General features: G+C 44.8%; 1 protein-coding gene across 3 annotated transcripts in view; it reads right to left on the bottom strand.

The window, feature by feature from the left end:
• The window catches only part of ARFGEF2 (ARF guanine nucleotide exchange factor 2), a 114,208-nt gene that overhangs the window by 73,914 nt on the left and 26,668 nt on the right, over window positions 1-13,626 (bottom strand). For all 3 annotated transcript variants that reach the window (XM_031004881.3, XM_031004882.3, XM_055373171.2), the window contains 3 exons: window positions 11,314-11,460; window positions 9,903-10,082; window positions 8,993-9,227 (listed from right to left, as the gene is read on the bottom strand). In XM_031004881.3, coding sequence (XP_030860741.2) covers window positions 8,993-9,227; window positions 9,903-10,082; window positions 11,314-11,460 — 562 coding nt within the window. The remainder of the gene's footprint in view (window positions 1-8,992; window positions 9,228-9,902; window positions 10,083-11,313; window positions 11,461-13,626) is intronic.

Genomic DNA, 13,626 nt, shown 5'->3' with positions numbered 1-13,626 from the left:
GTTTGGTCAATGAGGAACCACATATACAATAGTGGTCCAGGAAGATTACAAATGGAGCTGAAAAATTCCTATCGCCTAGTGACATCATAGCCGTCATTATGTCACAGCACAACTTATTACTTACATTCGTGGTGATGCTGGTGTGAACAAACCTACTGTGCTACCAGTCATATAAAAGAATAGCACATGCAATTCTGTATAGTACATAATAATTGGTAATAAACCACTGTTATTAGTTTATTATTTATTTATTTTTTATTTATTATTTGAGACGGAGTTTCACTCTTGTTGCCCAGGCTGGAGTGCAATGGAGCAATCCCAGCTCACTACAGCCTCCGCCTCCCAGGTTCAAGCAATTCTCCTGTCTCAGCCTCCTGAGTAGCTGGGATTACAGGCATGAGCCACCACGCCCAGCTAATTTTTTGTATTTTTAGTAGAGATAGGGTTTCTCCATGTTGGTCAGGCTAGTCTTGAACTCCCAGCCTCAGGTGATCCACCCACCTCGGCCTCCCAAAGTGCTGGGATGACAGGCATGAGCCACTGCGCCCGGCTAGTTTATGTATTTATTATACTTTTTTTTTTTTTTTTAAGAGAGTCTCACTCTGTTGCCCAGGTTGGAGTGCAGTGACACGATCTTGGCTCACTGCAACCTCCGCCTCCCAGGTTCAAGCAATTCTCCTGCCTCAGCCTCCTGAGTAACTGGGATTATAGGCATCTGCCACCACACCCAGCTAATTTTTGTATTTTTAGTAGAGACAGGGTTTTGCCATGTTGGCCAAGCTGGCCTCAAACTCCTGACCTCAAGTGATCTGCCTGCCTCAGCCTCCCAAAGTGTTGGGATTACAGGTGTGAGCCACCGTGCTCAGCCTATACTATACTCTTTATTGTCATTGCCTTCTACTTATTTAAAAAAGAAAAAGTTAACTGTAAAAAAGTCTCAGGCAGGTTCAGGAGGCATTCCGGAAGAAAGTATTGTTATTATAGGAGATACCAACTCCATGTGTGTTATTGCCCCTGAAGACCTTCCAAGGGACAAGATGTGGAGGTGGAAGACAGTGATATGAATGATCCTGACTCCGTAGGCCTAGGCTAATCTGTGTGTTTTGTGGCTTAGTTTTTAACAAAAATAATTTTAAAGTTTTAAAAACCTAAAAATTTAAGAAATAGAAAAGTATAGAATAAGAATATAAAGAAAAAATATTTTTGTGCATCTGTACCATGTGTTTGTTTTAAACTAGGTGCTATTACAAGAGCCAAAAAGTTAAAAAAAATTGTTTATAAAGTAAAAATGTTACAGTAAGCTAAAATTAATTTATTATTGAATAAAGAAAATGATTATTATTATTATTATTATATTTTGAGACAGAGTCTCGCGCTGTTGCCAGGGTCGAGTGCAGTGGCACAATCTCGGTTCACTGCAACCTCCGCCTCCCGGGTTCAAGCGATTCTCCTGCCTCAGCCTCCTGAGTAGCTGGGACTACAGGTGTGCACCACCATGCCCAGCTAATTTTTGTATTTTTAGTAGAGAAGGGGTTTCACTATGTTGGCCAGGATGGTCTCGATCTCTTGACCTCGTGATCTGCCTGCCTCGGCTTCCCAAAATGCTGGGATTACAGGCATAAGCCACCGCGCCCAGCCAGAAAATTAATTTTATAGGCTGGGCACAGTGGCTCATGCCTGTAATCCTAGCACTTTGGGAGGCCAAGGCGGGTGGATCACCTGAGATCTGGAGTTCGAGACCAGCCTGGTCAACAACAGAAACCCAGTCTCTACCAAAAATACAAAAATTAGCCAAGTGTGGTAGCGGGCACCTGTAATCCCAGCTACTCGGGAGGCTGAGGCAGGAGAATCACTTGAACCTGGGAGGTGCAGGTTGCAGTGAGCAGTGATCGTGCCACTGCACTCCAGCCTAGGCAACAGGAGCAAAACTCGGTCTCAGAAAAAAAAGAAAACTATTTTTATAAATTTAGGGTAGCCTAAGTGTACAGTGTTTATAAAGCCTGCAGTGGCATACGGTCATGTCCCAGGCCTTCACGTTCACTCACTGCTCACTCACTGACTCACTGGAGTAACTTCCAGTCCTGCAAACTCCATCCATGGTAAGTGCCCCATACAGGTATATCAGTTTTTATCTTTTGTACTGCATTGTGACTGTACTTTTTCAAATACTTACCACTGTGTTACCAAAGCGTACAGTATTCAATACAGTAACATGGTGTACAGGTTTATAGCCTAGGAGCAATAGGCTATACCATATGCCCATACCAACAAGCTATACATATGGTATGTAGTAGGCTATACCATCTAGGTTTGTGTAAGTATACCCATAATATTCTTTCGCACAACAGTGAAACTGCCTATGACTCATTTCTCAGAACGTATCCCTGTTGTTAAGCAATGCATGACTGCGAGTATTTACTAGTGCTCTTTAACTCACCTTAAGCAATAAAATTCACAAAATAACAGTTTTCATACATTAGTTATATTTTCTGAATGCATATTAAAATAAATAACCATTAAAATATAAAACGTTCTGGTGGGGCATGGTGGCTCATGCCTGTAATCCCAGCACTTTGGGAGGTTGAGGTGGGGAGGATCACCTGAACTCAGGAGTTTGAGACTAGCTTGGACAACACAGCAAAACCCCATCTCTACAAAAAGTATAAAAATCAGCAGGGCACACCTGTAGTCCCAGCTCCTCGGGAGGCTGAGTCAGGAGGATCACTTGAGCCTGAGAGGCAGAGGTTGCAGTGATTTGAGATTGCGCCACTGCACTCCAGCCTGGGTGACAGAGTGAGAACCTGTCTCAAAACGGAAGGAAGGAAGGAGGGAAGGAGGGAAAGAGGGAGGGAGGGAAGGAAGGAGGGAGGGAAGGAAGGAGGGAGGGAGGGAAGGAAGGAGGGACGGAGGGAGGGAGGGAAAGAGGGAGGGTGGAAAGGAGGGAAGGAAGGAGGGAGGCAGGAAAAGAAGGAGGGAGGGAAGGAGGGAAGGAGAAAGGGAGGAAGGAAGGAAGGAGGGAGGGAGGGAAGGAAGAAGGGAAGGAGGGAGGGAGGGAAGGAGAAAAGGAAGGAGGAAAGGAAGAAGGGAAGGAAGGAGGGAGGGAGGGAAGGAGGGAAGGAAGGAGGGAGGGAGGGAAGGAGAGAAGAAAGGAGGGAGGGAGGGAAGGAGGGAAGGAGGGAGGGAGGGAGGGAAGGAGAGAAGAAAGGAGGGAGGGAGGGAACGAGGGACGGAGGGAAGGAAGGAGGGAGGGAAGGAGGGAGGGAGGGAAGGAAGGAAGGAGGGAGGGAAGGAGAGAAGAAGGGAGGGAGGGAGGGAAGGAGGGACGGAGGGAAGGAAGGAGGGAGGGAGGGAGGGAAGGAAGGAGGGAAGGAAGGGTTCACTTATGACATCTCACCTCTTGTAATTTGGAAAACATATGACTAGATATTTCCAAGTTCCTTTCCAGTCCCAACCTTCTCTGATGCTATGATATTAATAAAATTATGGTGACAGTTTCCAATCTGTATCATACATTCCAAAGTACACAGCACCTCATTTACATTCAACACCCAAGAAATATCAACTCATTTTATCAAAGAAGCTACAGCCTCAGTGAGTTAGACCAGAGGCTATAGAGTGGTGACTGGCAAGTACCTTTGCCTGTACATATGTATTGCTTAGCCTATGTGCTGCTTTTTAAAACTTCTGAATTAGCTGCCAACATTTAAAAACCAGGAGACTACTCACAAAAACCAGAATGGGCTTCTATTTTAAAAAACCCAACTATGTGGCAACACTGGGCCACAACTGGCTGGAACCAGGTGAAGCTGCCCTCTTCAGCCACGGCATGAACTCAGCTGATACCCTGTTGCCTCAGTCCTCACCACTCCCAATTGACTCCCTTCCCTTGGAGCCAAATGCGAGGTGCCATCACACTTGGACCACTGTTGTTACTACACAGTAAGCAGGAAAGTAACATGTCTGTCAAGAGCAGAGAAAATGGGAGGCTGACTGGGCAGGGTGTTTTAAGAACATCAGAGAAGGCTGGGCACAGTGGCTCACACCTGTAATCCCAGCACTTTGGGAGGCTGAGGTGGGCGGATCACGAGGTCAGGAGATCGAGACCATCCTGGCTAGCGCGGTGAAACACCACCTCTACTAAAAATACAAAAAAAAAATTAGCCAGGCGTAGTGGCGGGCGCCTGTAGTCCCAGCTACTCGGGAGGCTGAGGCAGGAGAATGGCGTGAACCCAGGAGGCGGAGCTTGCAGTGAGCCGAGATTGCGCCACTGCACTCCAGCCTGGGCGACAGAGCGAGACTCTGTCTCAAAAAAAAAAAAAAAAGAACATCAGAGAAAAAATGTTCCCTTGTAGAAGTGAATTCAGCATGATGAATAACAGCGAGGGCTCTGGAGCCTGCATGCCTGGTCCGGGTCCCTGCTCTGCCACTTCCCACTGTGGGGACTTGTTACTTAACCTTCCCAAGCCTCAGTTTCCTTACCAGTAAACAAAGCCCTGTGAGAATGATACACATAAAGCATTTAAAACAGTGCCTGAAAAAAGTGAGCTCTCAAATGCTACTTTTTATTAGGCCTGTGTGTTTATATGTAGGTGCTTGTGTGAAGACATTTATGATGTCCTCATGATAGAAGCCTGCTCATTTCTGTCACCCGCCTGGCCCTGCAGACTAAATCCATAATGAAAATTTCCTATGAATCACACTGCAAGTAGTTCCAGCTAGTTAAAACCTTCACTATCTTTCATTCCTAAGGAGAAAAACAAAATTTCACGTCAGCATGGATCTCCTCTTTCCCTCACTGCAGTTTTTCCATTTAAACAGCATCAAGAGCAACATTTTTTGGAGGGATAGAGTATATAACTCATATTCATGCTTAATAGGCAGGATCCATAATAGTACTTATGCAAAATCAAAACATTCTCAGGCCAGGAAGAGCTAAGGAGAGTCAGAAAGCCCGAACACCAGCAGAAGGTTCCTGAAGAGGGAGCTGCTAAGGAAAAATCCCAGTAGAGGCCCCAAAGCAGGAAGACTCCACCCAGTAACTGTGGACTGCTTCCCCTGCTGACATGACAGCCTTGGATAGGTCTCAGAAGAGGCTTTTCTGGATGTTGTGATAACCACTACTAAGTCCGTTGTATCTAAGTTTCAAGCATGCTGTGAAAGTGTTTGATAATTAAATCAAATCAAACCTTTCAGAGGTACAAAGAATCTACTTAAAAACCACTGGTTCTGCTGGTTCCCTGGGATATCACCACCACTACTGATTAGGCACCAGACCCTATCTGTTTCAGACTTTGCCCCGAAGCAAAATAAGAGGGCCACCTTGAATAGGCTCACATAGGAGAAACCTTGCTGCCATTCCCTCCCTAGCCAGCTGGAGAACACTCTGTGGCAGGCACTGCCAGTTCTCTAACTCATATCCTTCCTAACAGATCCTGAATTTTGTTTTGGGAGGGAATGTGCCTACATTTCTCAGCCTTTCTTGCAGAAAGGGTGATCATGTGATGAAGTTATAGCCAATGAGGGGTAAGCATAAGTTATAAGGGGTGGCAACAAGCTCCAGAAGACTCCTCTTTAGAAGGGGGGTGACTCAGCTGGCAGAGTTCTTCAGTCCTATCTCTTCCTCTTTCTTCCTACCTGGAACAAAATGACAGGATCCTGAGCCATAAGATGACCCTAAGGATAGAAGTCACATGCTAAGAATAATGGGGAAAAAATGGGAGGAGTCAGAGATAAGGCCTCCCCACATCCCTGTTCTCTGTCCAGTTAAATAGGGAGCATGGGGGATGGTGGGGCGTTAAGATTCATTCAATCAACAAACTGAGTGTGTATGTGTCCAGCACAGTTCCAGGCATTTGGAACATATTGCTGTCTAAAACAAAGATCCTGGTTGGGCATGGTGGCTCACGCCTGTAATCCCATTACTTTGGGAGGCCGAGACGGGTGGATCACCTGAGGTCAGGAGTTCGAGACCAGCCTGGCCAACATGGTGAAACTCCGTTTCTACTAAAAAATACAAAATTAGCCAGACGTGGTGGTGTGAGCCTGTGGTCCCAGCTACTCAGGAGGCTGAGGCAGGGGAATCACTTGAACCTGGGAGGCAGAGGCAGAGGTTGCAGTGAGCCAAGATCTCACCACTGCACTACAGCCTGGGCAAGACGGCGAGACTCATTCTCAAAAAAAAAAAAAAAAAAAAAAAAAGATGCAAAAAGTGAGCTAAGAAATCCACACAAACACATAGGTAATTCTACACAGTATCTGTAAAAATGTACACACACTGATGTCTGATGCTGGGAGTTAAAAGTCAGAATCCTAAAAACAAACTTTAACTCCTGGCCTCAAGTGGCCCGCCTGCCTTGGCCTCCCAAAGTGCTGGGATTGGAGGCGTGAGCCACCACAGATGTTCAGGTCTATTGGTGAATTCTCTTCATCTACACAAATAACATGGGAGGCAAATTATCCTAGGAAGGCTGTGGGGGGGATTCCCAGTTAATTAAATTGGAAAACATTACGTTGAATGCCGAGTCAGCAGTACAGTGAGTGTCCAGTTAGGGTTGGCCATGTGATGGTGATTACTACAGGACAGTCTGTGGGAGAGCCCCATGGTTGTGTCCAACATCCATGCACTTTAGTAATATGTAAAAATAATAGCCACAGAGGCACTAGAGCTCAGGCCTTTCACTGGGCCTTGATGCCTGGACTCCGCCCCTGGGTACGTGTCTCCCTTGTTCAACTCCCTCTTCTGAAGGACCTGTTCTTTCTTTAGAGCCTAGTCCTGAGAACTGGAAGTCATTTGCTCCTTTAAGATTGACTGACTGATTTAGAGATGGCGTGTTTATTTATTTAGAGACGGGGTCTTGTTTTGTTGCCTAGGCTGGAGCACAGAAGGCTATTCACAGACACACTGCAGCCTCAAACTCCTGGCCTCAAGTGATCCTCTTGCTTCAACCTCCCAAATAACTGGGAATACAGGTGTGTGCCATGGCACCCAGTCCACTTGCTCTTTTTAAAGGTAACAGCACACTTCCGTTCTGACCCACTATTTGCAGGTCTGGGGTTTGCTTCTCCCAGGCAATCTGATTCCCATGTTCCTGGGAAAGTCTCACAGGATGCACCAAGTATTGGCCACAAAATCCACAGCAACATGCTAACAGCAAATTATTTTCTCTTTGTTAGAGCAGAACTTCAAGTTACTGTGTTTCTACAAAATTATATTCTAGCAATAACGTTTTTTCCCCATTCATTCAAAAAATGTATTTGCTCAATGTCTGCTGCGTGTGCCAGGCACCATTCTAGGTGTTGGGAATATGGTGGTGAGCAGGGCAGCCTAGGCTTCAGTCCAGGAACAAGTGAACAGAACCCTTCAGTAATTTCAGGTATTGTAAGTACTATGGAAAAAAATAAAAGATAATGGGACAGATATGATGAGGAGCTACAGAAGTTGATCAGAGAAGCCTCTCTCAGTCTGAACTGAGAGACCTGAAGATAGAAGGGGTTCAGAGGCAGGGAAGGGACAGTAAGTGCAAAGGCACTGAGGGAGAAACAAGCACAGCCGTTCAATAACCAGAAAGGGCACCTGTGCATTGTGTAGCAAAAAAGAGAAAGAGAGGTATAAGCTATGAGGACAGGGCATGGATTTCAGTCAGAATGGCACAGGATGGGGAATTACCAAAGGGGTTTGAGCAGGGGTCATGCTCTAATTCACGCTTTTAAGAGATCACTTTGGCTGCTGTACAGAAAATGGGCTAAAGTGGAAGCACTTTTATGCAGCTCAGAGAGACTTGGTTTTATATCTGCACAGCTATGCTTATTACAGTGTATTTAAATATTAATATTTATTGACTGATCACAGCTTAATAAGGGTTACAGTAAAAACCTGGTCCTTTCCCCAGAGAGTTACAAAGGCAAAGATGATAACAGACACAGAGGGTGGGCCGGGGGATTCTGAGCACCTTCCTTAGGACTCTCGACAGCAGGAGTAAGTAGAAGGCAACTCCGTGCTCACCCTGAGACAAACACCATTCTTGGTGGCAATTTTTTCTTTTGTGCTTTCCTTGAGTAAATGAATACCAAACAACATTCCAGCAACAACACTTGGTCTGTTCTCATGTACATCAAGCAGTCTGGTAAATAATAAAGGAATAAAACCTGCTCAAATATGTGCACTCCAGTAGGGAACATACTACCAACAGAAATCATTATCAGTAATGTGGCTGAAGAAGAAATGAGATCAGTTATGAAGACAGGTCAGATATTTTGTATAGAACAACCTGCTTGAGTGAAGAAGCATTTGACAGAATCACTTGGGAAAGGAAATTCCTGAAAAAATACCAATTTTGGATCTGGTTCCTACAAACTGCCCAGGGAGAGATATGAACAGTCAGAAGTATCATCTTATAACAACTCAATCCAGTATTTCATTTCATTTACTTTAAGAATATAATCAGGTGTGGGTTAGTCTCTCACTTAAAAACCCAACAAAAACAAGTGATGTACATGGTCACCAGAAGAAGAAAACAAAGCTATCTGTCCATCTGTCTATCCGTCCATCCACCTGCTACCTTCTGGCTCCTTCCATGGATATCTATGAGTTGCTACTGCTAGGCACTGGGCAAGGCATGGAGATCCAGTGTAGACATGAGAATCTAAGCCCTTGTCCTCCTGTGGACACTGAGTGACTAATCACCCAATCAATTAACTACTGAAAGATAAGTGTCCCAACCTGAACCTGTTGCACTGAGGCTGACATGAAGTAGCAGCAGCTAGATACATCCCAGTACTATTTAGAGAAAACAGCACAGCTGACAACGGGACACTTGACATCATGCCTCACTGGTTGTGTTCCCTAAGAGAAAAGCAAAGGGAAAGGCCCAGAAAGAGATAAGCTGTTATCAGAGGTTTCCTTCAGATGTTATGACATACACTTCTTCTGCCCCTCACACAGGCTCATTCCCTCTCACACTTGGAAAAAGAGCCATACCGTATCAGCCCGTACCTGACAGTGATGAGCCTCTTTCTCTGGGCGCGTCTCCATTTTCTGTGCTTACTTTTCCAGAGTCACTCCTGGCATGTTCACCGTTGGTTAAATCTGTTTTTTCAGGAGTTGTTGGTTTGCTTTGTGCCTGACTGTGCTTCAAACGAACGAACTTTGGGGATACTGCTGCAGCTTGGATCACAGGGGACTGGGGTTTTGACTGGATTGGTTTTTCCAGTTCTCTGGCCTCCTGCAACTAAAAGGCAACAAAAGGGGGATACAGCATTTTGGTAAGGAAGAAAAATTATGCCAGCCTATTACTTAAAAAATTTCCTGGGCTGGGCGCGGTGGTTAACGCCTATAATTTCAGCACTTTGGAAGGCTGAGGCAGCAGGAATTCTTGGGCCCAGGAGTTCGAGACCAACCTGGGCAACATGGTGAAACTCTGCCTCTATAGAAAATAAAAAAATTAGCTGGGTGTGGTGGCACATGCCTGTAGTCCCAGCTACTTGGGAGGTTGAGGTGGGAAGATTGCTTGAGCTGGGAAGGTCAAGCCTGCAGTGAGCCATGATCATGTCACTGCGCTCCAGCTTGGACAACAGAACAAGACCCTCTCTCCAAAAAAAAAAAAAAAAAAAGAAAAAAAAAAAAAAGAAAGAAAGAAAGAAAGAAAAATTCCAGCCAAAAGGATAACATATTTAAAAGGAAATAAATTCCTTTGACAATCTCCAAACAAATTCTGAACACAAATTTCAAAGCCTGTTAGTTTCTCTGATTTTTAAAGCAAGAACAAAAGCACAGTACAGAGAATCCACAGGAAGAAGGGGTAGCTTTAAAATGCTAGTGATTCTTCACAGGCACCAAGGTCACACATGATAGAGTTCAGAGAGCAATGATGTCTTGCCCCTAGCACGTAAGTGCTGTCACTCACCACTTGGTTTTCCATGCGGGTGAAAATGACGTTCAGCATCTGAGTAAGGGTAGCCTTGGCAGTGGTTTGATTGATGAGATTTTTGCTGGCCAAATAGATATTGTAACATGTTCTCACTGTCTGCAGGATAGTACCCTCATGAATTTCAATGTGTGGGGAAGTCACTGCAGTCAGAAGAGCCTAAAATAGAAATCCGCGACCTTCACCATCAGGAACGCACATCACCTTCCTGCCCTCCTATGGCCACACTTTTCTAGAGGGTCTGGTTTTGTTTTTCTTTTCTGTGTGCTTTTTTCAAATAAATTGTAAGATGGCTCTGCAAATTAAACTAGGTGATTATTATGAAGAGCCAACTCCTATGGCTGTTAGTTGAAAAACAATGAACAGTTCTATGAAATCCAAATCACTCGAAACAATTAAATTGTGTTGAAGCCGGCTTTCTACTGGCTCACTTTTTAAAAAGCCAAACTTCCAGCCAGGCAGGGTGGCTCACTTGAGGTCAGGAGTTCAAGACCAGCCTGGCCAACATGGTAAAACCCCATGTCTATTAAAAATATAAAAATAGTCCAGGAGTGGTGGCACACACCTGTAGTCCCAGCTACTCGGGAGGATGAGGAACAAGAACTGCTTGAACCTGTGAGGTGGAGTTTGCAGCGAGCCGAGACTGCACCACTGCACTCCAGCCTAGGCGACAGAGCAAGACTATGTCTCAAAAAAAAAAAAAAAAAAAAAGCCAAACTTCTGAATTTTAATACTGATTGAAAAACCTACAATGAATAATACAGACAATTATCTCATGACATATAACACTCTAACGTGATCTCACCCAGATTAATCAGAAAATATACGTTTCGATGGTGGTCAGTTTCCCAATTCCCTAGCGGGTTTTCAAGGGAGCTTTAAGAAAGGTTTATCTAGCATGGAGCCCTCCCCTCATAATGTTAATACTTTCAGGACTTAATATTTGGATCCTTGGCTACACCTGTCCTGATCCTGTTCTCAGACAAGCAGATGGTACTATCTGTGCCAAACCATTCCTGGCAGCAGAAATCGAACAGGGAAGTAGGACAGAGGCAAGTCAGAGATAAGAATATCAACAAAGACCCACTGAGAAACCCAGACTGGGAATCCAGGGTTAACCAGAGGATTTCAAGACGATTTAATTCACAAGAAATTTACATTGTTATTAGCTGAACAGTTTACTTTGAAAACACACCTGGTTCCATTTTTCTTGTCTCAGTCCACGCTAATAAATTCTGACACCTAACAAAAGATCTAAGTGATGCTTAAATCTTTCTGTTCCACCTCAGCACCACCTGAGACAACTAACACATGGTAAATTAGAAATCCAGATTCCCACAGGGACTTGCTTTCTAATTTAAAAACCAGACAGGCAAACAAATAGGCATACCTTAATTATTTGTAACTGAACCCCTTCATCAGTCTGAGGGCCCTGAAAACAATTGCAAATGGTTTCAACAATTCTGTCGATCAGCCGCTTCCCAGGGGCTCCACTGTCAGGGGCGTTGCCAGTGATGTGCCCGTATGCGATGAGTTTCTAAAGAGAGAAAGAACAGAGATTATACATTTCTGCTTGGCTAGGACTGAGGCCTTCCGTGGCAGCCCACAAGAGCAAAAGACAGGCACTTCCAGTTCCTACAGAGTCCTCTGCTCCCCAGGAGCCAGGCAGGCATAACCACTCTGTGACTGCAACCTTCGTCCTGTCGCCTGACAGCAAAAGATGCCTGGAATGGTGATACAGTATCCGATGAAAAATGCAAGGTATAGAGCACTCCCCAGTACGCAACCATCTCTGCAAGCCTGAGGAATTAATAGCTACACATACTCAAGACAGAGAGATTAGTGGTTGTCTAGAGTTAGGGGGGCGGCGTAGGGAGACATAGGGAGTGATCGTCAATGATAACATAAAAATGGTCTAAAGTTAGGTTGTGGTAATGGCTGCACAACTCTGTCAATAAACTAAAAATCACGAAATTTTGTGTGTGTGTGTGTGTGTGTGTATACATATATATATATATATATATATATATATATTTTTTTTTTTTTTTTTAGACAGGGTCTTATTCTGTTACCTAGGCTGAAATGAAGTGGTACGGTCATGGCTCACTGATGCCTCCACCTCCCAGGCTCAAGCAATCCTCCTACCTCAGCCTCTTGAGTAGTTGGGACCACAGGCACATGCCACCAAGCTAGTCTAATTTTTCTTTATTCTTTGTAGAGATGGGGTCTTGCTATATTGCTCAGATTGGTCCCAAACTCTTGGGCTCAAGCGATCCTCCTGCCTGTAATCTCAAAGTGTTGGAATTACAGATGTGAGCCACCGCGCCTGGCTTGAATTACACTTTAAATGGATGAATATATGCATGTTAATTTTATCTCAAAAAGCTGTTAAAATTATATATATATGAATATGTATTTTCTTTCAATGGAAAGATACCTAAGAAACTAATAACATGGTTGCTTGAGGGAGGAGAACTAAGTAGCTGTGAGCTGGGGTGGGACTAAGACACTCACATCTTTTCATTTTTTTCAATGTTGAATCCTGTCAGTGTATTTTCTATCCCAAAAATTAATGTAAAAACTTCATCTGCATAAAAATAACTGCATTTCACACCTACATCAATAGTAGTGTGTGTCACCCACGAGCAGCTGCTTGGAACGTGCCCTCTCTGAGAGGTTACAGATTGGTCTGTGCCACCTCACACACAACCGGGATGTCAGCGTGGAGGACAGAGCTGGAAGGAACCTCAAAGGTCAGCAGCAGGATGATTTCTAAGCCTGGCTGAGAAACATAATCACCTGAGGGAGCTCACTAAAAACACAGGTTCCTGGACTCCGACCCAGACCTACTGAAGCAGAACTTCCAGGTGGAGCCCAGGAATCAGTGTTTTTCTCCAAGCTATCCAGGTTATATTGATGGTTGATCAGATAAAAGAATCACTCATCTGGCACATATACATGTGAACTCTAAGGCATTCTCTGCCTCCAGTGACTTGGTGAAGACTCCTAAAACTGCTGTTCTGTTCTTTCCCCTTTTTGGCTTCTACTGGTCACATGCTTCTGCCCCCACCAGGGGGACTCAGGTTCCTGAGGTTATCTATAGAGCAGCCACCACTGTGGGAGGAAGACTGGCCGCTCTGCAAAGGTCCGACACCGTTTCTCAATGGCTTTTCCCCTTCCTTAGCTAGTGAAGTGTCACCACTCAACAAGCAGAAAGAAAAATGGATTGAGAGAGTGGCTGAGAGTAGAAATGCAATACTACTGGATGGAGTGACTGAAGGAGCAGGAGAGAGGCCTGCGTACACTCTGCTGCTCAAGTCCAACCCCCAAATCTCCAGGTGGGGGGTGTGGCCTGTGAAGGGCAAGTCCAGATGCCCTTTACCTCACCCCTCACATTGCTGCTGCAGGTGCAGGCTTCCTAGGAGGGCAGGGCTGTCTACCTGGAAAATGAGCTCTGGTTTTGACATTGCTTGTTCTTACATCTAACAGACCCAAGTCTGTTTTGTGCACTGGATTGCAAGTGGGGTGGTCTAGGAACTCCTCAAATGTGAATGCTGAAAAGTAGGCTGCAATACTGATGCCACAAAGCAGGCTGGACATGGATTACTACTTTCGCACTTTAAAGTATGAAAAGGACAGAAAGTATCCTCCCCTCTACAGACTCCTTAAGGGGCACATTACTCTTTAAATCAGAAAGGGTTTT

Source organism: Gorilla gorilla, chromosome 21, assembly GCF_029281585.2.
Source record: "Gorilla gorilla gorilla isolate KB3781 chromosome 21, NHGRI_mGorGor1-v2.1_pri, whole genome shotgun sequence".
NCBI lineage: Eukaryota > Metazoa > Chordata > Mammalia > Primates > Hominidae > Gorilla > Gorilla gorilla.
This window is presented reverse-complemented; position numbering and strand designations above follow the sequence as displayed.